This window comes from Dermochelys coriacea, chromosome 12 (assembly GCF_009764565.3).
Source record: "Dermochelys coriacea isolate rDerCor1 chromosome 12, rDerCor1.pri.v4, whole genome shotgun sequence".
Classification (NCBI taxonomy): Eukaryota; Metazoa; Chordata; order Testudines; family Dermochelyidae; genus Dermochelys; species Dermochelys coriacea.
Window position 1 is genome coordinate 25220838 of NC_050079.1, and position 25446 is coordinate 25246283.

Sequence of the window (25446 nt, forward strand, 5' to 3'; positions counted from 1 at the left end):
GACCTTTTTTGAACCATGGGCATTCTCTCCCATCCCTGCCCCCCAATGCCAGGGCCCCATTCGAGATGCTCCTTTTTGGTGGCCTCTGAAAGGAGGACACCTGTCCCATTGGGCAACACGTTTTTATCAGGTCCACCCAGATATTCCAGGGGTTCGAAACAGTCCTCTTCATGGGACGCCTGAAGGCATTATACCAGTTCCTGTTTGCTGGATCCTGTCTCCCCTTTGTTTTCGGACCGCCTGTCCCACCTCAGCTCATCATGGTCTCACATCATCCATTCGCTCAGCTCTTCATAGCAATAGCTGATAGGGTGAAAGGGCCCCCCATCTCAGCTCAGAGGATCTCCTCCTGGATCACATCATGCATTCACACATGTTACTAACAAGCAGGTGTTCCACTGCCAGCTATCCTGACTGCCCATTCCATGAGGGCACAAGCTTCATCACTGGCGTTTCTGGCCTGCGTCCCTATGTAGGACATCTCCAGAGAAGCAACTTGGTTGTCAGTGCATATATTTTTCCGTTCACTGTGCCATTACTCAACACGCCAGGGTTGATGCTAGTTCCAGTTGAACTGTTTTTACAGTCCGACCTAACCACCTGTGTTACTGCTTGGGAGCTACCTGCAGTGGAATGGACATGTCTGTGCAATCACTTGAAGAAAAAAAATCTTTCTGTAACTGTTCTTCGAGATGTGTTGCACGTGGCTATTCCACAACCTGCCCTCCTACCCCTCTTCGGAGCTACCCAGAAAGAAGGAACTGAGGGGTGGAGGTTGGCTGGGCACTTTATACTGGGGCTATGAGTGCACGGCACTAGAGAGCACCAGAGTCAACCCAACAGATTCTACTGAGGAATCAACTTCTGGCAACTGCTTGGGGTCACACACACACACACCCCCCTCAGAGTGGAATGGACATATGCAACACATCTCAAAGAAAACCAGTTATGAAAAGTTTCAGAGTAGCAGCCGTGTTAGTCTGTATTCGCAAAAAGAAAAGGAGTACTTGTGGCACCTTATGAAAAGGTTAGTAACTTTTTAGAGATCTGTAGTTCAAGAGTTTAAAATGTGGGGATTGCCAAAAAATCAGATTTTTTTGCAGCCATTTCTATGCAGAGGGGGTTTCTTCACTGCCCTTTTACTGGTGGTGTTCTGTCTTGGGTAGATATGTCTTGAACGAAGATGCTGCTTTGCATGTTCATTTGAGGAAATATGTGCAATGTACGGTAGTAGCCCAGTAAAGGTTACTAACACACAGTGCTAAGGGGAAGTGCTGTAAATATTTAACATTGATGTGCAAAAATGTTCAGGTTTTGATAATGTATCATTTTATTTTTCCCTTTTTTGGCAATGCATTGAGATCCAAGCAAGATAATTTAACTTTTGGGGACAGTTACAGAACCAGCTAACTTAGCAATGCATTATAACATTGCAGTGGAGTCCTCTATAGTATATTAGAAGTTCTTTTGATAAACCTTAACCCTAAAAGAGGATGAAGAGGCACAGGGTTTTTTTCATGTATTTGTCATTAATATGTTCTGTTCATGTATATTAAATAATACAGATCTTTAGTCCTGTTAATCTAATAAATCACACTTCTACACGAATATAATACATCTTATCCAGAACTATAAAATGATTTTCATATCTTGCCTACTAATACCACCTTATTTAATCTGCAAAAAATCAAGAGGACCACAGTCCACTGGACAGCAACAACACAAATCCTAATTTAGAAGGTCTAGTTAATAGATGGCAACACCTTGTGACTATTTACATTTGGATACTGACCTTCTCTCCATGCTGTTACCTCATGGTTATTCCCATGTATTAGATCTTCCAGAAGTTTTCCCTCTAAATTAAGAGTGTCATAACTAACTGCTATATATGTTCTTTCATATGGGAACCATATGAAAGTCAGATTTTTTTTTTAAACAGTTGCACTTTTTATGTTTAGGCTTTAAGATTTTTTGTATTTTAAAAATTTGTTGTTTTATTATGGGGTTAGGTTTTGTCACAAGTTAGTGTTGGCCTTTTCTGTTAAATCTTATTAGAATGGAGGAATTCTGATTATTTTTATTTTTCTAGAAGATAAACTTGAGAAACCAGAGAAGCCTGTAAACGGGGAAGATAAAGGTGACTCAGGTGTTGATACCCAAAACAGTGAAGGGAATGCTGATGAAGAAGATCCACTTGGACCCAACTGCTACTATGACAAAACCAAATCCTTTTTTGACAACATCTCTTGTGATGACAATAGGTATGCCCTGCAAAGTGAAGCCAATTATTCTCCTCAGTGCATGTCTATTTCATAATATAGTGCATCAGCATTAATTTGTTTAAAGTTTAAAAATGAAGTTTGTGACTATGGTTGGAAGGCAACCAAAGTTCAAGTCCCACTTCCAATTTCCCAGGATAAAAATATGCAGAATAAAACACAGGTCCTTTGATGGATTGATGCACTTTTTGAGAGTTGATTCAATGCTTCCCCAGTGGTGCACTGATAGCAGGAAGGCAACAATTTGGATTTCTTTAACTTCTTTGTACCAGTTGGAGGTTCAGTGCTGTTTCAGTGCCATCAGATACAGAAAATAGAATACTAAGGCCTAATTTCAAGTTTTCTGGTGGTACTAATTTTCTCAACTTCCTATTTGAATCAACATAGAGCCTTTGTAATTGTGCAGAATGTAGAGTACATAAGGCAGCATTCCATCTTAAAGTGAAATTCTCAGTGCAATATTACAGTAACACATTCCTTTCCATTATACTAAAAGGATTATTGTGCCAGGCATTCAAATACTACAAATAGATATCACATCAAGCAAAACTTAAATATGATAGGTAAGCAAAGTGTTTCATTGTAGTGCCTTTTGTGGTGACTTAGGTGCTGCTGGACAGGCTCTCTCATTGTAGGATGTTTCAAAGTGAAAATTTAGACACATTTTAAAGAGCTCGTATCACTTTGTACGTGATAGAGAGAGGAGGCCAACCTGGGCTGAAGAAAGGAGGTTAAATGCAGAGACTTTCGGAATACCACTGCGTTCAAATCGTGGTCGTGGCGGCTACCGTGGTAGAGGAGGAATTGGTTTCCGTGGTGGCAGAGGACGTGGAGGTGGAAGAGGTGGCTTCGGTGCTCCTCGAGGATTTCGTGGTGGATTCAGAGGTGGTCGTGGAGGCAGGGAGTTTGCTGACTTTGAATATAGGGTAATAATAATATACTTGTATTAATAGAATGCTTTTTGTTTAGTGAAATTTGAAGGGTTTTTTGTTTTCTTAGTTACGCTGTCAATAAGAACTTAGGACCTGATCAAGTGCCCTTTGGGATTGTACAGTCAGGAAAGGCAATTGGAACGGAGGCATTGATTAAGCAGTATTTTGAAAATACAAGGATTTTGAAGAGAAGGGTTGAACCTTTTTTTGTAGCTTAAACTCCTTTACTGCAGGATTCATCACCCATTTTTAAACCTTTCACAGTAAACAAAATATTAAAGGCTTTAAAATTATTTCCATAGTTCTGATATTTTCTCTGATGGAGAAACATATAGTTTTCTAAGACAGCAGTAAGCCGCTTTAAGCTCTCATCCTGCTTAAGCATTTCATACTCAAGTTCCCTCTGCAGTCTTCCACAAAAACAGTTGTTCTTTAGGGATTAAATTAATTCCCATACAGAGGGGTCAGAACAAGTCCTATGCACTTGTTAAATCCCACTTAAACCCTCAGAGTAGGATGTTAGTTGAGCTTAGAGATGCAGATGCCTTGAGTTGGCCCTCTGCAGAAGTCTCATTTTAGCTCGAAAGAATCAAACTGAGAATTAAGGCTATGGCCAAAACAGTTTCTAATGTGCTTACAAATTGCTTTTATGCAAGATCTGATGAAGATGATGATTTTCACTTTTTGACATTATAAAAACTGTGCCATGGAAGGCTGCACAGGGATAGGAAGAACTTGGAAGAAAGGAAATTTCCCATGTCATCCACTGTTGAAACTGCAAAAAATAGCTCAAATTTATCCATACTTCCTTACTGTCTTAAATTCAGTGTGTTAATTATATAAATATAGCATTAAGAACGCTTGAAGTCCCCCTAAGAATAAGAGATGAGACAATAGTTGTCCAATTGAAATAGTTTGTGTTCAGGGTGGGCTGAGCCACTGAGTTAAGTGAGAGAGAGTCCTTCCCCAAAATATATACACTCTAAAACAACCACCTCAAAAAGCTATATGATGTATTCTTTGGAGTCGTGATTGAGATCGTATTTCCTCTGGTTTCTAGTGCCTTCTAGGAAGGGCAGAGCAGGTCGACATCCCTAAGCAGCAACTGTCAAGTAATGTATTTGGTTAAAGGGACACTTCAGATACATTTGTCACTTTTTCCAAAAAAAAAAAAAAGGGGGGGGGGTGGTTTGGTTTGGTTTTTACTCAGAACCGTAATTGGCCAGATCCTTTGCTGGGATAAGTAGTCATACCTCCATTGATTCCAATATTGAAACTTTTATAATGTCACTATTTCAGTGAAAATCGCTTCACATTTTCCCAAACGTTGCATCACTGCTCTAGAACCAGAAAGTTAGTCGAAGCAGAAAAAATATTAATGTGACAGTTTATTATCCATGCTGAGTGGCATACATCAAGTAAACAAAAATAGATAGAAGTAAGCCTATGTTAAAATTCTGGCCCAGATTGAATACATGTTCTTGTGGTAGTTCGCTGGGGAGGGGAGAGGAGGGTAGGCAGTTGTTAATTAGAAATTTTCATGATATATTTTTCTAAAATATTCATTATGGAATCCTGAATTTTCTTGCATTGGCACAACTTCCTGACTCTGTCAATCATTCTTCACAAACTGCTAGGGGTTAGTCCTGTAGTACTGAGCTCCTTTGGGATCTGAGCATGCTTTATCCAGTCAGTAGCCAGTAGCATGGATATGGAATGAGGCAGCATCTGAGGCTTGAGCAGAAGTGGGTGCATAATGCAGCAACTAGGCTGGCTGGAAAGTTGATATTTTTGCATAATCTATAATGCCATAAGTGTTTCCAAGCCTGGATGACGAGCCTCCTTTAAGTGTGCTGGACTATGAGGGGTGCATTGAATAGAAGTTACATTAATTATAAAAAGCAGTTTTTCAGTGGTTCTGTTAATAGGCTTTGGGAAAGATACTGTGATGGTGTGTGTGTGTGGGGGGGGCATCTAAAATCAATTAATCATTTTCCATATTCTCAAACTAGTTTGACTACAAATATGTTTGAACAAAATATAACATTCTAACATCTCTTCTAGAAAGACAACAAAGTTTCTGCATAGTCTACAAGAAAGCTGGAACCAGGTGAACTTCTAGATCTTCATGATCGAGAGAATTAGTTTCAGTCTTTGCAAAGAATGAAGTTAATTTGCTGTATACTTGTCACCAGCACTGGGATTTAACTATTTAATTTCAAAGGGGGTTAATGCAGTTACTTTTTGAAAAATGGCCATCTTTGAAAACAAGGAGCATTAAATATATTTGAGATAGAAGGGTAAGTAATTTCTTATGTATAGTTAGCTATAAAGCAGTACTTCGATGGAATTTAAGTATTTTTTCATCACTGAAAGGATTTTTCTTATTACTAAACTGTATTTAATAATTGCCGCAAGTTACAAGGACAATTGTATGCAGAAGGCCGTCGATACTGTGAGTATTTTGATCCACTGAAGGTTGTTTTTTGGAAATCCTGTAATATCCCTTTTGAGATGGTTGTACTTTTGTCAACTAGGGTGCTGGACAGTAGAAAACTTGCTTTGTCAGACAAATATGTACACACAGTAAATATTGTTTCTTAGGCAAAGGAAACTTTTTATATAGTTGTAAAATTCCATTATATCCCATTGCCAAAGAAACATTACAAACTTTGTATAGCTGTATAAAAAGCAACTAATTTTTTAAAGAATAAACATTTTTAAGTCCGCAAACATACTATGTTTATTGCAAAAATTGATATGCTAAAGAACACTGAGTTAGTTTGTTTTCTTTGTAGCTTTTCAGGCTTTAAATTTGTTTGATTTTTATATTTGGATTATAATGAAGATTTGAAAAGGTTCTTCCATTACACAAAACTGAATACTCTTCTTTCTTGCAAGTACTTCATTTTGTAATGTCTGGCATATCACAGGATTTGACCAAATTAAGAAGATTTTTCAAATAAGAACAAAAAATAAAACATTTTGTCACATGTCAGAACTTGCAATTAATTTTACTTTGTGGTAATACTCACTTTTTAAAAAATGGACCAGGCATGAGAGGAGTTATGCTCCTTCTAAAATGCTTGGGATAAAAATATGCCTCCATGTGTCAATTCTTGAAGTGTTAACTTTGTTGTAATACCAGTAGACATAATCAATTTAAAGAGAATTCTTAGTGTTTGAAGTTGTTTGCATTTTGATAGACTCTAGCTTGGAGACATTAAAAATTCTGGTTGTTAAACCAGTGAACCCACAAATGACTTGGTATGGATTTTTTTTCTCAATTCTAAATTACTAGTTACAACTTTTTGGAATGTTTAAGTTATAATTGAAAAAGGAATCTGGTAATTTGCGTTTGTATATGTATATGAAGGCCACAGGAATAAAGGGATCCAAAGATTTAAAAAAATTTTCTGATTTGCTGATTTTTGTTAACTTTTATCCTCAATGTTCAGTGGTGGTAAAGATGTGGAAAACTGCACTGTTGGAAAATTGGAATATTTAAAAGTGGTTGATAGAATCTTATCTTAATTTTATATCTTTTTTTGTATAGCACTACAAGGAAGTGTTTTGTAATTGGTTTCCTTATTAAGGTCCAGTATTGGCAGCCGTAGAAGTTAGATAATATTGTTTTAGTAATGTTTTTTGCATGTTAACAACAATGCCTTTTTGGGAACCACAAATCATGGTCCTGAACAACTTCTGAGGTTTTTGAACATAAAGGCAAGTGCTGTACTGTTGCAATAACCATGTATACTGTATGAGGTGTCCCAGGCTTATTTAAACAAGAGAAATTGTAAATAATACCAATGATACATGCTGTGAAGGTCTGAGTTGATGAGACTTTTCCCCCACTTGTTTGAGTTACTAATTGGGGTGTTTTGTACCCCCAGTAACTAGCAGCATGGCATACCTTCAGTGTACTTTGCTACATGAAAGTAAGGTTTTTATTCTAAGCCAGAATAAACAGTTCAATAAAATCAGTCTTTTTTTGAAAATTCTTTCTAGTTTTAGTAAGACTGGAGTAGGAGGAACAGATTATTAATCTGTTTCCCCAAGCAAATGTACAGAACTGCATTCTTCCCCTTTCATGATGGAAGCAGGGTAGCAACAAACTACTTCAGGCTCCTCTGTTCCCCTTTAATCCTGTTTTCTGCTTTCTTCCTTTTCAAGCAAAGGGACAATGTAGACAAAGGCAATACTAAGGAGAGGAAAAACAAAACAAAAAAAAAATCCTGTTTTTACTGTTTGTTCTTTTAAGCAAGCGACAGGAAGAACATGTACGAAAGAAAGGAAGCTTACCCTCCTGTGGCTGTTTCCACTTGGGGGCCCAGCAGTCAGTGCCAGCTAGAGATTCAGTGCTTCCCCAGACCAGCTTCTGTTAACCCACTCCTTGTTCAGGCAGTCCACATGGCTGCAGGACAGTCATTCTCTGCATGAGTGGCTCCATCTTTAAGATGAACTGTGCTATTCTGGGCCTTCCCCTAGCTTTCTTTCCAAGGTAAACCAGGGTCTTCTGGGCCCCTCAGATTACCTGTATAACCCCATTAGCATCAAGTTGTTAAACTGAACACAATGGTATTGCACAGATGTAGAGAATAATTCATGCTGTAGAATTTTTATTATAGGTGCTGTATGAAAGAAACAGTCAATGTCAGAACCAGGGTGAGTTTGTGGATGCAGAAGGGGGGTGGGTGTAAATGTGGTGTTTGCTAGGCGCACCACACAGCAAAATATTATTGACTTTTCAGGGCAGATCTATATTTTTCTACCTTGCTACTCCTTATAAATGACACACTCCCTAGAATCAAATGTATAAAGCCTCTAACTTGTCAGTTCATGTCCTTCTTTAAGACTCTTGCTGTGATGCCTGCAGACTACTGCCAATTGATAAGAATTAGGCAGGTGGTGAGCTACAGTAAGTGCACAGCTTTCTGAAAGTATAGCAACAATACAGGAACTCCTCACTTAGTCATCCTGGTTAATGTTGTTTCCTTGTTCCATTGCTGATCAAGTGGGGGCTTGGAACCAGGTGGACTGGCAGCCCCCCTATCAACTCCCTGCTCCCCTAAGTTCCCTGTGCAGCAGCTGCTCAGCAGACTATCAATTGCTGGCAGTTCAGCTGTTCCTCCCCCCATTGCCATGTGCTGTTCCTGCCCTCTGCCTTGGAGCTGCTCCCTGAGCCTCCTGCTGGCTTGTGTGGGGGAGGGCAAGAAGAGAGGGGCTAATGTCAGGGTGTCCACCTCCCCCTGCTCCTGCACCCTGCTTACCCCATCTTCCGTAGAGCAGTAGCTGGAGAGAGCTGCTGCCTTAGGCTGCAGCTGAGTCTGAGCTTGCTGATCTAATGAACAAGGTAGTGTACTTCTGACCCTACTCTTCATCCTTAAAGGGGAAATGTGCATCTCTCTCAAACACAAACAGGGTGTGTCTCTGTCTGCCCTCCCTCCTTTCCTGCTGCCCTGTAGTGTGAGAGAGTTAACCCTTGAGGGCTCAGCCAATTGCTAGTTTATCATTTAGCAGTAAGTCATTCCCTGGGAAATATTCCACCCTCTGACTCCTCCACCTCAACCAAGCTTCACAATCACTTTGTACCAGTATTAAATTGTTTAAAACTGTGTGTGTGTGTGTGTGTGTGTGTGTATAAAATGTGTAATCTTTTGTCTGAAAAAAATTTCCCTGGAACCTAACCCCCTCATTTACATTGTCTTGTGGGGAAATTGGATTTGCTTAACATCATTTTGCTTAAAGTCACATTTTTCAGGAACATAACTACAACGTTAAGTGAGGAGTTCCTGTACAGGCAGCCTAATGGTGTTTCACTGACCTGGTGCATCTCTTTCTCAAGCTAGATTGCTTTCCTGTTTCTATGGTGGCTAGCATAATGGGGCTTCTAGTTGCTACTGTAACTCTTCACTTTCCCTTATCTGGAAAAAGCAAAACTTGATGATCACCTTGTCATGCTGCAAAAGCTTTTTATTTGATGGTTGTGGGAGGATGAAGGTGTTTCCAGATGTGGTGTCAGATACAAAGAAGCTCTTCCGTTGCTTTTGATTTGGTTAAATGCTGCTGGTGAGCTGAGTTATATATTTTTAATATTGCTGGGCAGTATCAGTTCATATTAAAAAGGCCTTGATGTCAAGGCACATCCTGGACTCCCAGAACTCATTAGATCTAGATACCAAAACGCCCTGAAATTTGCTCCCTAAAAAGGGCTTGCCTTAAAACCATCTTTTCCCTCTCTCCAGGTGATCCTTCTCATCCTGGGGAGTCTACTACTCCTCATATGAGAGTATTTCCATACTCTACAAGACAAAATTCAGTTGACTATTTCTTCTCCTAGAGGTTCTTAACAATTATAGATGCTCTGGAATTCAGTTGTGAATGCTAGATAGCTTTTATGTAGCTATTTATCATGCACTGTATGCTAACTGTGAAGTACTACTTCCCTTCTCATACTTCTCCAATATTGTTCCACTTGCTCATCTGATCTTTGTGCGATGGCAGCCTGAAATTATGCAACACAACTGCACTGAATAATGTACCAGCTGATTCAGTGTTTAAAAAAAAAATAAAAAATCTGCAATGTAGAAATATTCTAAAAATGCACAAATGAAATTTATCACTAATTCATACTACTCCTGGGCACTGGAATAATACAAATACAATGCAATAATACATTTTGGCACTGGCCAAAATATGAAGGGGAAAAAACTGACGCAATACCCCTTTCTAGTCTTAAAGTCTAATTCACACTACCCTCTGAAAGTTAACACTTCTAGCCAGAATTTGAAAATAGAAAGGGGTTCCAGCTGCTGCAACAAGTAACAATTGAGTTCACACCTTACTGCAATACAATTTTCTTATAATGGAGGACCTGCACAAGTCTAAAACTAATACAGCTTTCAGCATGAGTGGAAGATGTAAGTATTCATTAAAAGTCATTTTTCCACTTGAAAATTGATTCTGCATTTCTAAAGAATAGAAACATGATGGGGGAGGGGGAGTGCTAATGTGCTAGTTCCACTTGTACTGCTGCTCAAACACAACTGAGTTAGTTTTGAGCCTTAGCACTAATGATGATGGAGAAAAAGGAAGTGGGCTTCAGCTTATCAGGCTGAGAGTCACAGCAAAGGACTAAGAATTCAAAATAACTCTTGCTTGGTTTTTACATTTTAACTCTAAGCTTTCCCTGCTTAAGAAGGGTCCCTGGCCACTTTCAACTGCTACAGTTTTGCCTCTTACAGCAAAGCATGTGATTTAAACCCAACTACTTAATACAGCTGAGATTACCTATGTTAAACAAAGGTTTCAGAGTAGCAGCCGTGTTAGTCTGTATTCACAAAAAGAAAAGGAGGACTGGGGGCACCTTAGAGACTAACAAATTTATTAGAGCATAAGCTTTCGTGAGCTACAGCTCACTTCATAAGCTTATGCTCTAATAAATGTTAGTCTCTAAGGTGCCCTAAATCCTCCTTTTCTTTTTATGTGAAAGAAAGAGGGAGTCTGCTGAAATTTAAGGGGGAAGCACTTCCTTCAAGTAGGAGACTTTTTCGCAGAAACACGAGTGCTTAGCCCTAATACCACCTAGGCACAGTTGTCCAAGAGCAGCGGGGCTGAGCTGTGTGTCTCTACCCGCCCGTAGCTGGCCTACCCGTAATGCTGAGCCCCATGTACCCCCACGTACCCGGTAAGGCCGGGCTTTCCGCTGCTCTCTGCACAGGGGGGCAGGGGCCTGCTTGCTGGGACGTGCGAAACCAGCATCTGCAAAGGGATTTAGACACTTAACTGGCCCTGGAGGATCTACATTTTGGATTTAGGCACCTCCACCGCGTGAGCAGCTTTGACGCCCTGTCGGGCCTGCCCCGCCGCCCAGCGGGGCCAGAAGCTCCTGCTCCTCGTGGTGGGGGAAGAGCCCGGCGGTGTTGTGAACCCAGCTCTCCCCGCCCAGAGCGGTCCCCAACCGCGCAGCCATGGCGGGCTCCCGCGGCCCCTTGCTGCCAGCGCCCAGGGTCTCTACCGCCTCGCGCCCCATCAGTGTCAAGCCCCCGGGGCCGGGCGGCGGCGGCCTGTAGCCTAGGCAGAGGGATGGCGGGAGAGGCCTGGCTGGGGTGGGTCCTAGCCCCGGGGGGGGCGGGGCAATAGCAGCGGTTTACGACGCGGATCCCCCGCCCTGCTTTGGGGCGGCAGGTTGGTAGCGACCTGGGCGGAGCCAATCGGAAGCTGCCGGAGGAAGGGCCGGGCCGGATTCCCAGCCGCCCTTGCGCGGGGAGAAAGGCCGGGCCGGGAGCTGCCGGCGGTTGGGTGGCGGCGCGCGGGGAAGCGGACGTGACCCCAGAGAGGCGGTGAGCCGGTCTGTCCCGCCCCAGCCCCTCGAGGGCCCGGCCCGGCCCCCGCCCTCGCGAGTCCCCAGCGGCCGTCAGCCGCGCCCCCACCGGCGGCTCTAGCACGTAGCGCCCCATCCCTGCCGGCCCCGCGGGAGTGGCGGCCGCGCCGTGGCCCGTGGAGCGGGCTGAATCTGGGAGAGGCCCGGGGCGGAGGGAAGCAGCCCCCCCCCGGAGGGGGAGAGGAGCCAATACAATTCCCCCCCCCCCCCGCCCTTGGGGGCTGCAGGTCGTGGTAGCGACCTGTGGGCGGAACCAATCGGCACCCTGCGCGGGGAGGCCGGCGGGACCGGAGGCCGCTGCCGGTTCGGGGCCATGTCGGTGGCTTTCGTGCCGGAGCGGCTGCGCGGCAGAGCGGAAGTGAATCCGGAGACCCTGCAGCGGGTGAGTCTGCCCGCTACCGCCCCGGCCCCTCGAGTCCCCCTCAGTCCCTCCCTTGGCTCCCCTGTGTGCGGGGGGAGGGGGGCCTCGGTCCTGTCCCCTCCCTCCGCGGTTTCCCGGCGTGCGGCGGGGGGGAGCCGGGGCACGGCAGGCTCAGGCTCAGGGGCGGGGGCAGGCCCAGGGGTTGAGCAGCGAGCTCCCCCCCCGGCGCACTGGAAAGTTGGCGCCTGTGGCTGCAGCCCTGGGGTCGGTGCCGCTCCAAGGAGCCGCATGTGGTCCCGGCCCTTCAGCATCTGAGCCCCTTGCCCGCTGTCTCGCGGAATACAGCCCTGCCCCCGCCCCAGGCTCTGTTCAGCGCTGAGCACCTGCGAGCCTGGCGCCTTATTGCAGCGTGGGGGGGCGGAGGGGGGCTCTCGACAAATTTTTTTAGGTGGCCTCAGTGTGGCCGCCAACTCTTGCTGGTGACCACTTGGATAAATTTTCTGAAACTACTTAACTTTGGGAAGAACAAATAAATATGCACATATCCGTGTCCAAATCATTGTAATGTATTTGTCAGCGGTTGTTTTTTTTTTTGGTAGATTCACTACCAAAAATAATATATCAGTGGCCTTGGACCACTTTTTATAGGGGAGATGTTGAAAGCCAGTGAAACTGCAAAGCCCTCGTTTTACTTTGTCTCCGCCCTTGCTCCCATCCAAACCGGCCTCCTACAGCTGGGCCTGGGAGCAGGGCCATGGCTCTGGGATGGGAGAACGGGGACGGGGTAAGGGGGTTGAGGCTGGGGCCACAGCTGGGGACAGGCGTGGAGCCCCAGGCGCAGGGCTGGCAGACAGGACCCCCGCCTGCGGGGACAGGCCAGGAGCCAGGACCCTGCATAAAACCTGAGTGTGCTACAGCACCCTTCCTGCCCCTAGTTCCTGTGCCTATGTAATGTACAGTTGTATTTTGGTGCCCTTGGCCCCTGCTGCTTCTCCCTCCCCACCCCCCATTGCCCCAAGCGCACCCGAGGCTCACACTGCTCCCTATTTCCTAACCCTGGTGCCTGGTAAGACCAGAGCCTCATAGCTGGATCTGGGGTGGGGAGGAGGGGCGAAGCCTAGAGCCACACCACCCTTGAGGGCTGGAAGCTGGGGGTGGGGTGCTGAAGCCTGGAGCCAGAGTCTCCAGCTGAAGGTGGGGAGGGTGAAGCCCACCACTGGAGCCTCTGGCTGAATCTGGGGGGAGGGTGGGGGCTGAAGCCTGCCCCAGGAATCCCCCAGCTGAAGCCTGCCCCAGGGTGCTGCAGGAAGGGGTGTTACTTTGCCCCTCTCCCATCTGTGCCAAGGAGGCTGTCATGGCCATAGGAAAAACTCCTGGTGGCTGCATTTGAGAAATGCTATTCTCGGCCCTACTCTACTACAAATAAATCACAGCCTGCATACTGAAACTTGAGAAAGATGCAGGAAAATATTTTCAGCCCAATTATCAAAAAACGGGCAGAACCAGCTAACAGAAGGGAATTTTTGCAATTGCTATAAACAACTTCCAACAAGATCTCAAACACCTGTAGCAGACGCAAAGCACTAACTTGTTTGTTTTAGTTACTAGATGAAAATGATCAGCTGATTCGGTGCATTGTAGAATATCAAAATAAAGGAAGAGCTACAGAATGTGTGCAGTAAGTAAACTTATTCCAAAATGCAGTTACTGTGATGTATGTATAGAAAAGGTACTAGTTTAGATGCCCAACACACTGTGAAATTTGTCAGAAAATGTTTTATAGAAAGTTTTTCGTTTAAAATAAGCCTTGTTCATTCACCACATCCAAGATACTGCATCATCAACTGAAAAATAAGCCATGTAATTCTCATCTTTAGGATGAAAGTGAGGTAGGTGGAGACAGGATATGGGGAGTTGAGTGTAAGAGAGAGAAAATAAGATATGAGGGGGGAAGGCTTAATTATTTCCCAAGAGTGAGTTTTTCTTTGGTGTGTAGTGATGACCTAAGATGGCATTTATTAATTGTAAATATGCATGACTACTTCAATTCTTTCTAGGCACAGCCTGCCCCGCTCTCTCTATTGCAGGGAATACAACTATCAAGTCTTGTTCCCTTTTGAGTTTTCCAAACTTTTTTCTCTCATAGGTACCAGCATATCTTGCACAGAAATCTTATTTATTTGGCTACTATTGCTGATGCAACTCCAGCCACTGTACAGAAGACTGATGGATCCCACAAACTTGGACACCCTTCAGTGGTGCCTATATAAAGCATGGAGACATGATTGAATTGGGGGAACTCTGAGGCCAAGAGGGATACAATATTCCCTCATTTTGTCTGACTGGCTAAGAGAGGAAGTTTTGATAGGGATTAGCTGGGAATCCAGGGGCCAAGATTGATGAGCATTAGGGAGTAGATTCTTATAGGAATAGAGTTGCTGTGGCCTTGCTCATCCTATTAGTGATGAGCTGATAAATATATGGAAGATCCCTTGCACCAGTCTTCCCCTTTCTTGTTTTTTTGAGAAAAATACGCCTTACTTAAAAGTGCTACTGCCTGAGTCTTTCACACTTGCTTGAATGGTAGGTGACAATGGGAAGTAGGAATTTAAGCAACAGTGTCACTGAACCCTTAGCTAGCTGAATTACATCATATATTCCTTTGGAAAATGAGCATGTTAAGGTGGTAAAAGATGACACTAGGTATCAGAGGGCCTGGTGAGCTTTGGAGAAAGGCTCAAGTTCTAACTCACTTACCCAAGAGAAATAGTAAGATAAGTGGAGGTAGTCTGGGACTTGCTGCTGCTGGCCATTATTGTATTGCAGTAACAGCCAGATGCTCCAAGCAGAATGAGGGCCTAATGATGCTGCCAGTTGCGTAAAGCTAAATGCCCTGAAGAGCTTACAGTCTTTGTCTACTCTAGTACCAGTTATTGGACTATGAGGTTAAGCAGGTTCATGATGACTCCCCTGACTAGGCTCATCCAGCTTTCATCTAAAGTTACCGCAGAGAATGTTATAGACAGCATAGCTGTTGGTAGGGGAGGACTAAAGCTCAAGTCTCCCTTCGTATCCTATCCCTCTTCCACTCACTCATCACAGGTTTATAGGGCATACTGTAGTTCTCAAGAATGCATCTAGTTGTAATACTCACTTTAGAGAATTGTTGTCAGGGGCCTGAAAGACAAGCAAACAGTTTGTTTGCCATTCCTCCCTCCTGCTGGTTAAATCAAATGTGTCTGCAACTCATTTCCTATTTGTCTGACTTCTTGAATTTGTGAATTTACAAATTCCACAGTAAAACTAGTGTAATTGTACTTGACTTGCTTTGCCAATAGGTGGACATTGCAGAAATCAGAAGACATTTATTCCTCCCCAGTGCATCCTATCTTTCCCTCTGAGAATGTCTTCATGGGCTAGTTATCCTGGAAAGCGATTCAGACTTGGATCTCAGTAGGCAATACAACTGACACTTGTAGCTTAAACCTTGTAATTGGAGCCAAGACTGAGCATTGTGCATAATGTTGTTTGCTGTATCATAGGTTAAGTATCCAGCTGTTTCAATAACTTTACTTATGATTAGTGAAAATATTTTCATTTAAATTGTAAAAATCTTATTTTTTGCAAGACTCCAAGATGTCAAAAATGCAGGGTCAAAAATTTGTCAGATGCAATACAGGGACCCATCTTGCTGCACTCTGTCATTGGCTGCACATCCGATTGCAATATGATACTATGCAGATTGAACTACAGCTCTTCCCAATAAGCAAAAGCACTTTTGGGATTAGTATGAAACACTACTCATGCAACAAGTGAGTTAGAGGAAACTTACTTTACGACATGTAGACAAATCTAAATAGGATTTCAAAGCATGGAACTGGCTTGAGTAGTTGGTTCCCTCCCAAACATGAAAGTTTAATCAAATATTCTGAGTTTAGGCTTCTCATTTTCCAACAAAGGAACAGCTGACTTGTCTTAAAAACAGATTAAGAAAAGTAATTTAAATAGTATTTAGATATTTATGTAAAAAGAAAAGGAGTACTTGTGGCACCTTAGAGACTTAACAAAATTTGTTAGTCTCTAAGGTGCCACAAGTACTCCTTTTCTTTTTGCGAATACAGACTAACACGGCTGTTACTCTGAAACTAGACATTTATGGACAACACTAAGCAAATAGTTTTATATCTGTATTTAAATATTTTATAGGGGAATACTAATTATTTCAGTAATGTCACATTAAAGTATTACTTTAACTTGCTTGAAAATGTTAGATTTTTTTGTAATAAAATCTGGTAACAAGCATCTCTGAATTCATTCCTTTGATATCAGTGTAAAGACTACTTGATTTTTAGCAGCTTTTCTTCTCAGAATGTGGAGTTGTCATGTACATGTATTTCATTGTTGGCAAAAAGATACAGGTACCAGGCTTTTTCATTTGTACATTTCAGATTTTGTATTCCAGTCACACAATTAGTGTAACAAACAGAATGGCACCAGACCATATTTTTGTCCAAAAGCAATGGTAATTAGTCATTCATTAGATTTGTGAACAGTACATAAGGAAAGTGACTTAGCATGTATAAAAGTGAATGCAAAATGATCACCACCAGAAGCTGAATATGGATATCCGTTGTCGAGGAAGTAATAAACACTAGTGCTTTTCAGCAACTTTCCAACTGCCAATGAAGGAGCATGAAGAGTGGTACTATACACTCCATCCTAGTGCTAAAGTAGCCCTAAAATAAGGATTATGAGGAAATTAGATATCAGATTCTACTGTGCAGACAACTCATTTAAAAAGTCATTAAGTAGACAATTTTTTACATTAATATTTCTTAATATCTTTTCATTTACAAATTTAAGTTACATCATAAGGCGCTGTTCATTTTCAGTCAGGTACGACCTATTAAATGTATATCTTTAATAAAGCAAATAGGTTTTACTTTCAGGCGCTTTAAAAGTAAAATACAAAATGTTCAGTTCAGAAGCATTAGCTATTCACAAGAAACACTGCAATAAGGGTAAGTTAACTAAGCACCAAACCCTTGCACGTGGCAGTGTAAATGATAAACAGATTTTATGGCAAGACTTGTTTGCCAAGTGCAACAATGTTAAAAATTACCAGTGTTCAGAACAATCGGCAGCACAGGACATAGCACCTACATGGTCAAAATGCAGACACAGAAATGGTTTCAATTTTGTTTCCACAATTCGCTTGGATTAAGTTTAGAAACTTTCAGTATTTGTAATTAACAAATTACAAAAACTGCAGGAGCAGTTTTGGCACTGGTTAGGAAAAGTTCAAAGTTATAAATAAATCTAATTTGCATTGTGGTTTTAGAACGAATCATCATGGGACATAAATACAAGCAAATTTAGGCTCAAATATTAAATTGTCAAGCTTTAGGAAACTTCAAACCATTTGTCAAGCTAAATAACGACTAGTACTTTCAGCAGAGGGTTTTCAAAAGTAAAATAGTACAGAACATTAACAATTTACAGACAAAAGCCACGCTGATTGTGCAAAGCACATTACTGTAAAAAGTCTATGTACAACAAACAATTCTCTGTAAACATGGTAAGTATGAATTTTCAGAAAACATGGTGACAGTATATCAAATACAGGCAACATTGGCATCCTTAAACAGCACAAAAAGTAACATTCTAGGCCTGCAACTACAGACCATCACCATACAAACAAAAGGAGTGAATGGGTTTTAAACACCCAAATGTTTAATAGTATTAGTGTTGTATATTTTTTAATATATTTATTTTTGGTATCTTTAGATATAGATGTACTTAGTTTGTAGAAAAATGGGAACAAATGTACTTTTATCTTCATGGAAAATTTTTTTATATGTAGTTAGAACTAAAACCCCACTTTACTAGTAGTTAACATATTAGAATGGTATAATGATTTAAGAAAATATAAAAATAAGATTAATACTGTCAAAACTTTATACCAGAAAATATTATGATTTCATTACTCTTAAAGATGAAATATGAACATTTTAAATAAGCTTTAACTATATAAAGAATCTTCTGTAACTTCAATTAATATACAATGGGATAACTATACATATATTTATCCCCCCCCTCCCCCTCCAATTTAAGCACCAGTCACACACTGATGGATCCACTTTGGTTGGAAGATTATTCCAAATTCCACAGGTTAAACTTTGTAATGGCACATAATATTCTTTTAAGTATCTGCTACCCACATTTTAATTCTAGTTTCTCTTCTGAGCCAGCTCACAATTTTTATTTTAATTGTAGCATCTGAAATAAGACTTTAAATATATGCAAGTAGTCTTAGCTGTAGTTTCACACATTTAAAGAGCACGGTTGGGCTAATGCCTTTGGCCAAATGCAGAAGTATCAAATTGTGTATTTGAAAATCAGCATAGTCATATCCACACCGATACTATCTATTTTCAGCAGCCAAGAAAACATTTGAAAAGCAAGTTGGAGTGGTTCCAGCTGCTCTATATTTACATCAATGAAATTACTGCAAAACTTAGTTTTGCAATGGTTGCTGTAAGAAACCCACTTGCATGGCATGTTAAAAGCTGCTGCCCCACTTCACTAAAAAAAGTTGTCACAGGCTATTTACTTAGAATACAAAGACTACAATTTGTCCATTATAAATCTAAACAAGAACAGTGTTGAGCAAAAGCAACCACTATATTTGCTTAAAAAGTCAATGCATTTTAGCAGATGTTTAACTATAAATTTTATGAAAATAGCTATAAAATACAGTGTCTTGCATGGTAGTCTTAGCAATTTTTTTAAAAAGGGGCTTTGAAAAGTAAAGGTAATATACACATTTTAAAAGTGTTTTGCATCACAGTTTTGAACTGTTTCATGTACATTTAACAAATATATTGGCTGTTTGCTCAGCACTGTAAAACAATTTAAAACCTATGTACATCACCATAAAGTTTTCACTCCACATATAATAAAATAACCAGAACACTGCCAATACACAAAGGGGAAACAAAGATAATATACATAATTTATAAGACTGTTTGGCCCTATGATGCATCTTTCCAATAAAAAAAAAAAACAGTTAGTATTGATGCAGGTAAGATGGTCTGCGTTCGTGCTTTACTGGAAAGGATTTAAAGCCCTTATTCAGCTGTTTGTGCTGGGAAGTCTGTTGCTGTGGTGAGTGTTGCTGCTGAGCATAGGCAAAATTGGAGGAAATCCCTGTAGATGGAGTACAGTCATTGGCCGTAGACCAAACTGGTGACTGTAAAATCTGCATTGTGTCATTCCACTGACTGACTGGATTACTCATTTGATACAAAGATGTACTCTGATTGGGCAGTGTGTTTGTGACGGATGAAGAATGCTGCCAAGGGGCCTTAGGAGGCCAGGTTTTGGTTTTATTATCCTGTGAAGACAGAATTATCCGCTTTGATTTTGCAAATCAAACTGTTTCCTTTTGGAACTGTATATCAATGCATTTTGTTCTGATTTCAGAAAGTTGATTTTCTATTTACTTAAATTATTTACAGTAAGAAGAGAGTTGAGCAGATCAGACAAAAAACCCTTCATTTTTATATTTGCATAATAGGTACCTTTTTTCCTAGAAAAAAGGAGCATGTTGCAAAACTCATTCATAGGCTTGGATATTCCCTTACTTTTGCTTCTAAAAATTCTATTGTACCTTTTCTTTAAGCTCATAAAAATGACTATTGGCTTAAAACAGGCGTATGTTGATCAGTTATATGCAAACTTTCCACATGAAGTATTCTGAATACACTTACAATCTGTAGAGCTCTACTACAACATCTTTATAGAGCAAAGACTAATTTATCATTTATGTTGGTGGTCTGCCATAGGCTGGCAGCTCACTTCATGGTGTGATTCAGTCCACTGTTCATTTCCCACTTAAAAAAAAGTTACTTGACTGTGCAGCATCGCTAACACTGCATTTATGCCACCCTGGCCTGTTACTAGAGCACCCTGATAGGCATATCACTTGCTCTGGTTTGTAACCAAAATATCTGGGAAGCGAGGGGAAAAAAGCACTACAAGCAATCGGGAAAGCACTTCCAGCAATCAGGAACAGTTTGCACGAGTCCAAAAGGAGGAAAGCAATGTGGTTTGAACTAAATTTAAAAAAAAAAAATTTTTTATGTAGCAAAGATGCTTCTTAGGAGTCCCTATTTTAATACTTAAGTTTTGTGCAAAGCTTTAGATTTCCCCTACAATGCATATGGTTTCTGGTGTTGATTCAATTCAGAATTAACAAAAATTTGTCTAGTGAGCAGTCTCAAGTACCTATCAAGTTACCTAGTTTTTCTTCTCTTGCTAAATCACCTTCATTAACAAAAAGAGAAAAAAGCAATTTTCAGCTTACCTGATTAAGATCATCCACAGTAGAAAGAAGAGGTGGCGATGGTAGTGTGCTATGGTCCTGCTCACCACTACTGTGTTTTCTGCAGAAAGCAACCGAGTGACATGCAGTTTGCTGTCATTTAAAAGCACATCTTTTCACCTACTGCTGGTACATATAATACTTAAGACGACTGTTTACCCTGTACATTTGACAGCTTTGTGTGTGTGCTCGTCTCTGTTTTCACACACTGTGCATCCTTCACCCAGCAAGGGGAGAGAAGAACATTAATAGGAAGGTTCCTGTTTCCTTAAAACAACAGTTGGTAGGTGGATTCCGGGATAGTAGTATCTAAAAACTTTAACTTTTAAAAAAATTAGTAGTTAAAGGGACACATCTTGAAATTAGTTGCCCACCTTTTTTCTGTCCAACTGTATATAGTAAACCATATCAAATTGAGGTATGTTCTGAGTACTCATACATTGAAGCTAGAATAATAAAAATCCTTCAAAAGTATAGTGTAGCTCCCAAGCTCTGCACATACTATCTGTTACAGCAAGTACAGAGTCTGGCTTGTATCTGGTGACAGAGAAGTGAATTGAATAAACTCATTTACTAAAAAGATTCAGTGTTAAAATTTGGAACTCATAACAGTAGCTCCTCTGTCAATGGCTGATTTGATCAGAGGCTCTTGAACACAATTTTAACAACTTCTACCCCTTGTTTTGTTTGGTTTAAGTAAGTATATTTTAGTCACTAGTTATAGAAAGTTCTCATTTAAATGCCTTAATTGCTAGTAATCATAAGAACGTAAGAATGGCCATAGTGGGACAGACCAACGTCTGTCCAGTATCCTGTTTTCTGACAATGGCCACTGCCAGATACGTCAGAGCAGTGGTTCTCAACCAGGAGTACGTAGAGGTCTTGCAGGGGTACATCAACTCATCTAGATATTTAACTAGTTTTACAATAGGCTACACAAAAAGTACAAACTAAAATTTCATGCAGACAATGACTTTATACTGCTCTATATACTATAAACTGAAATATATTCCAGTTGATTTATTGTATAATTATATGATAAAAATTAGAAAGTAAGCAATTTTTCAGTCATAGTGTGCTGTGACACTTTTGTATTATGCCAGATTTTGTAAGCAAGCAGGTTTTAAGTGAGGTGTAACTAGGGGTCTCCTGAAAGGGGTACAGTTGTCTGGAAAGACAGAGCCACTGATTCAGAGGGAATGAACAGAATAGGGAAATTACTGAGTGATCCATCCCGTTGCTCAGTCCCAGCATTTGGCAATCAGAGGCTTAGGGACACATGGAGTTGCATCCCAGAACATCTTGGCTAATAGCCATTGATGGACCTATCCTCCCTGAACTTACCTAATTATTTTTTGAACCCAGTTAGACTTTTGGCCTTCACAACATCCCCTTGCAATGAGTTCCACAGGTTGACTGTGTTGTTTGAAGAAGTATTTCCTTATGTTTTTTTTTAAACCTGCTGCCTGTTAATTTCATTGGGTGACCCCTGGTTCCTGGTGAAGGAATAAATAATACTTCCTGATTTGCCTTCACACCATCCATGATTTTATAGACTTGTATCATATTCCCCCTGAATTGTCTCTTTTCTAAGATGAACAGTTCCAGTCTTTTTAATCTCTCCTCACATGGAAGTTGTTCCATACCCCTTATTTTTATTGCCCTTCTCTACCTTTTCCCCAATAGGATAAACAGGGACTGCATGGAGTATTCAAGGTGTGGGCATAGCATGGACATATATATAGTGACAATTGATATTCTGTTTATTATCTATCCCTTTCCCAATAGTTCCTAACACTGTTAGCTTTTTTGACTGCTCCTGCGCATTGAATAGATGTTTTCAGAGACCTATCCACAATGACTCCAATACCTTTCTTGAATGGTAACAGCTAATTCAGATCACATCATTTTATATGTATAGTTGCAATTAAGTTTTCCAGTGTGCATTACTTTGCATCACACCCACAGAATCAGACAAAGTGGACAGAGCACCAAGTGGCCTCAGCACGCTGAGTGCACTACAGCTCAGTGGGCCACCACACATCCATTGAAAATTGGAAATTTGTGAAACCCCATATGGCACATCCCTCGGGACAGAAAAGTGATTACCCAGAACTATCCTTAGAGAAAAGCATGAAATCAGTGTAAGGCAGTCCTATATACTCTGCTTGGGCCTGAAAGCGCTTGTGATTACTGGTACTGATAGATCTAGTAATAGCAGCAGGAATAACTGATTTTTGTCCATTTCCAGGAGATTTGACTGGTGCTACTAGTGCAGTCTGAGACCCTTAACTAGGTCCTGAAGTTATCTTGACAAAGGTCAAAGATTTGAAGCACCTACATTCTCAGAACTGTCTCATAATTTTCTCTACAATCTTAGCCAGACATGGAAGATTAAAAATAGGTCTATAGTTGGCAAGACTAGCAATGCCAAACAAGTTTCCTGAATCAGTTGTACATATGCTTCCATAAAGGTGACAGGCGAGGGAGGAAATAATTGGTCTTTATGACCCTGAGAATCCCTCAATGCCAACTGGCAAAGGATTCACTGTTCTGTAACAACAACTCCTATCAGACCTGACACCCAACACATTGCTTTCTTAGTAGTTATCCAAAAAGGGTTGTGTAAAGTGTCTAATAAAAGCTCATATCATACAGATCTTCATAATCTTTGTGAGATGTTTATACTGGTGATATTTAGAGAGTTGCGTACGCATACTGAAAACCGGTGTCCAAGGCAGAACTGACAAGAAGCTTGTGCATCAGACAAGACGCTGATCCACTGATCTCTCTGTCAGCTATCTAGATTAAGCACAATAAGTCAATACAATGTAAGGCAAATCTGCATACGGGGTAAACAGGAGTATACAAAGACACCTTGCAGCCAGCACTCCAGGAAAAGAACCACAAGGGGTCATACTAGCTCTGGGGAAAAAATAGGACTTTGGGGTATAACAGAAAGGCAAAAGGACATTTTTTAATTTTTCACTGAGGGAATGAAAAGGACCGTGCTTTTACATCCATGAACAGTGGACCCCACCCAGCTGGGCTGGTAATTCTGAGAGTTTGCTTTAAGTGAGAAAATACTTCTGACAAGAATTTTAGCTTTTTTAGACTCCAAGAAGCATGTTACACTTTTTATGTGTGTAACTATTTCTGTTTCCATTATCTTTACCTCAGCATCTCTTAAATCTTAATCTTTGATAATACCCTTCTGATCCTTTCACTATAAAAATATATTTCAGTGATGTTATAAAGGACCTGATCCTGAGTTGTGTCAGTCCAACTGTGGTGTACACTGTCTCTTTAGAGAGTACTTACCTGGTAATTTCTGTGAGTGTCGGGTGATAGGGGCTGGATACTGTAGGGAGCACTCCAAAGACTTGAGGGTTAGTGTGTCTATATCACTAGCTGGCACAAAGATCCCAGTTCTGAGTAACATGGAAGTCAGTACTTGTGTGTGGCCATAGGCTGGGGATTTCAGGGAGCTGAGCTACAGCAGGCACAGACAAGTCTGCTTCATGCTAACGGCAGGTGGTAGTGAAGTACCTCACAACCATGTGTACTCCTGGGGAGTGCCACAGTCTCGTGCCCTTTTTGCTTTTTTCTGATTTACAAAGGAAGGCCTGAGATTATTTTTACATTAGAAATTTGGATACGGTCTGTCCTCGAATACACTGACAACTGACAAACAAGTGAAATGACAACATTGCAAGAGTCAAGAAAGTGAGAGTTGAGCAACTGAGAGGAAAGAATTTTCTGAATTCTGGTTCTTGTTACTTACATTTGAGAGCTATTTCAATTTACATGGACTAACATTTTGGAGGAAAGCAATCTGTGTTAAGATTCCTCATCACCCTTTCAATTAACGGTAAGCAGTAATACACATCCTCAGAAACCCTCAACAAGTCCTCCAGCAAAACTAGAGAAAGCCATAGTAGACATTCCCGATATTTCTGAAGGTACGTATACACTTACAACAGTGTATCATGTACAGACAAAGCACACCCAGCTAGCACAGAAGTGACAGAGTAAGGTGGGGAAAGTTCAAGAGCTCACTTTTGTGCATGTTGAGTTTGGGATAACAAATGGACATTCGTGAAAAGTTATCAGAAAGATACTAGACTGGAGGAGGTGATAGCTCACTCGCGAAATTTCTGAGTCATCTGCATAAAGATCAGATACTTATGGATCCATATGACCAATGTGGCTAACAAGTTTCAATCCATGTGGTTGTCTCAAAATCCCACCAACTGAACGCTCCTCACACAACAAGATTCTCACTTTGTCTTGCCATTCTTTTATGAAATTAGGATTAAAAATATTCAAGTGGCACATGTTTATATTAACACATATCTGCTCACCTCCTTTGCTTGACGGCAGCAACAAGATCTGGCCCTGAGAACATGGAAAACAAACTGTCTCCATTAGCTGAGGAGGTCTCATCACTTGAGCTGGCTGAGTCTCCTTGATTACCGGACCAGCTGTTTGTCACATCACTGTAAGGAAATAGGATGTCAGTCCTCATTTCTACACTGTCCTGACCAGAGTACCTGCCATGAAGCGTTAATGGATTTTACATTAAATGCTGAATGTTGGGAAGTCCCTACTCCTGGGACCCATTGGTTAAACCCCAGTTGTGCAGAAAGTAGAAGGGGGAAGATTTTTGAGTTATCTAGTCACATCAAAATCAGTAAGTTTCTCTGATTATTATTATAGTAATAGACCTGCCACTGCAATATCATTAACTGCAACAATCTAATGTAAAAAAGAAAATCTCATTCATGTATACGTATTCATATTATACACACAGACACCATAACCTCTCACTCAGGCAGAAGATCCAAATGATACTTGATTTAGGAATTTCCAAAAGGGTTCAGACATCTGTTTCAGAATTAGATGAGCATGGGATCTCTACCTGGAGGCTGCAAACTGGTGTAAAAGGCAGGTCACAAACAACCACTCTCCCTTGGTGGGCAGATGGGAAGGGGATCCTGAAACTTTTTTATGTTGTAACATGAGGCCACAGCATGGAAAAGGATGAGAACCACTGAACTAAAGAACATAGCAACCCTCAGAACCTCTCACTGCATATACTG

The 25446-nt window shown here is 41.1% G+C and overlaps 3 protein-coding genes and 1 long non-coding RNA gene across 13 annotated transcripts in view; 2 read left to right on the plus strand and 2 right to left on the minus strand.

Annotated features, from left to right (window-relative positions):
* LSM14A (LSM14A mRNA processing body assembly factor) overlaps positions 1–7194 on the plus strand; it is a 27365-nt gene extending 20171 nt beyond the window's left edge. For 4 of the 8 annotated variants that reach the window (XM_038368023.2, XM_038368027.2, XM_038368024.2 and 1 more), the window contains 3 exons: positions 2090–2261; positions 2977–3205; positions 5276–7194. In XM_038368023.2, coding sequence (XP_038223951.1) covers positions 2090–2261; positions 2977–3205; positions 5276–5299 — 425 coding nt within the window. In that variant the 3' untranslated portion in view covers positions 5300–7194. The remainder of the gene's footprint in view (positions 1–2089; positions 2262–2976; positions 3206–5275) is intronic. The other 4 variants (XM_038368025.2, XM_043494765.1, XM_038368026.2 and 1 more) reach the window with 1 other exon arrangement.
* Positions 5166–11088, minus strand: LOC122456242. Its single transcript, XR_006275013.1, has 3 exons — positions 10899–11088; positions 7517–7628; positions 5166–7415 (listed from the first exon to the last, which is right to left on the minus strand). It is a non-coding gene; the product is annotated as an uncharacterized LOC122456242 (long non-coding RNA).
* A 530-nt stretch (positions 11089–11618) lies between these two features.
* On the plus strand, positions 11619–14539 carry SS18L2 (SS18 like 2). Its single transcript, XM_038368013.2, has 3 exons — positions 11619–11979; positions 13560–13636; positions 14105–14539. Exons 1-3 carry the CDS (start codon positions 11911–11913, stop codon positions 14226–14228), a joined length of 270 nt encoding a protein of 89 aa, XP_038223941.1. The 5' UTR covers positions 11619–11910; the 3' UTR covers positions 14229–14539.
* A 2323-nt stretch (positions 14540–16862) lies between these two features.
* Positions 16863–25446, minus strand: part of GARRE1 (granule associated Rac and RHOG effector 1) — a 113215-nt gene continuing 104631 nt past the window's right edge. For all 3 annotated transcript variants that reach the window (XM_038368012.2, XM_038368008.2, XM_038368009.2), the window contains 3 exons: positions 24709–24843; positions 20327–20405; positions 16863–19354 (listed from right to left, as the gene is read on the minus strand). In XM_038368012.2, coding sequence (XP_038223940.1) covers positions 19028–19354; positions 20327–20405; positions 24709–24843 — 541 coding nt within the window. In that variant the 3' untranslated portion in view covers positions 16863–19027. The remainder of the gene's footprint in view (positions 19355–20326; positions 20406–24708; positions 24844–25446) is intronic.

Excerpts from the sequence above, each read along its gene's own strand:
- SS18L2 (XM_038368013.2), top strand. The coding sequence starts at position 11,911 with ATGTCGGTGGCTTTCGTGCCGGAGCGGCTGCGCGGCAGAGCGGAAGTG. Across the intron at positions 11,980-13,559 it reads ATCCGGAGACCCTGCAGCGG|TTACTAGATGAAAATGATCA; the intron begins GTGAGTCTGCCC and ends TGTTTGTTTTAG. Across the intron at positions 13,637-14,104 it reads AGAGCTACAGAATGTGTGCA|GTACCAGCATATCTTGCACA; the intron begins GTAAGTAAACTT and ends TTTCTCTCATAG.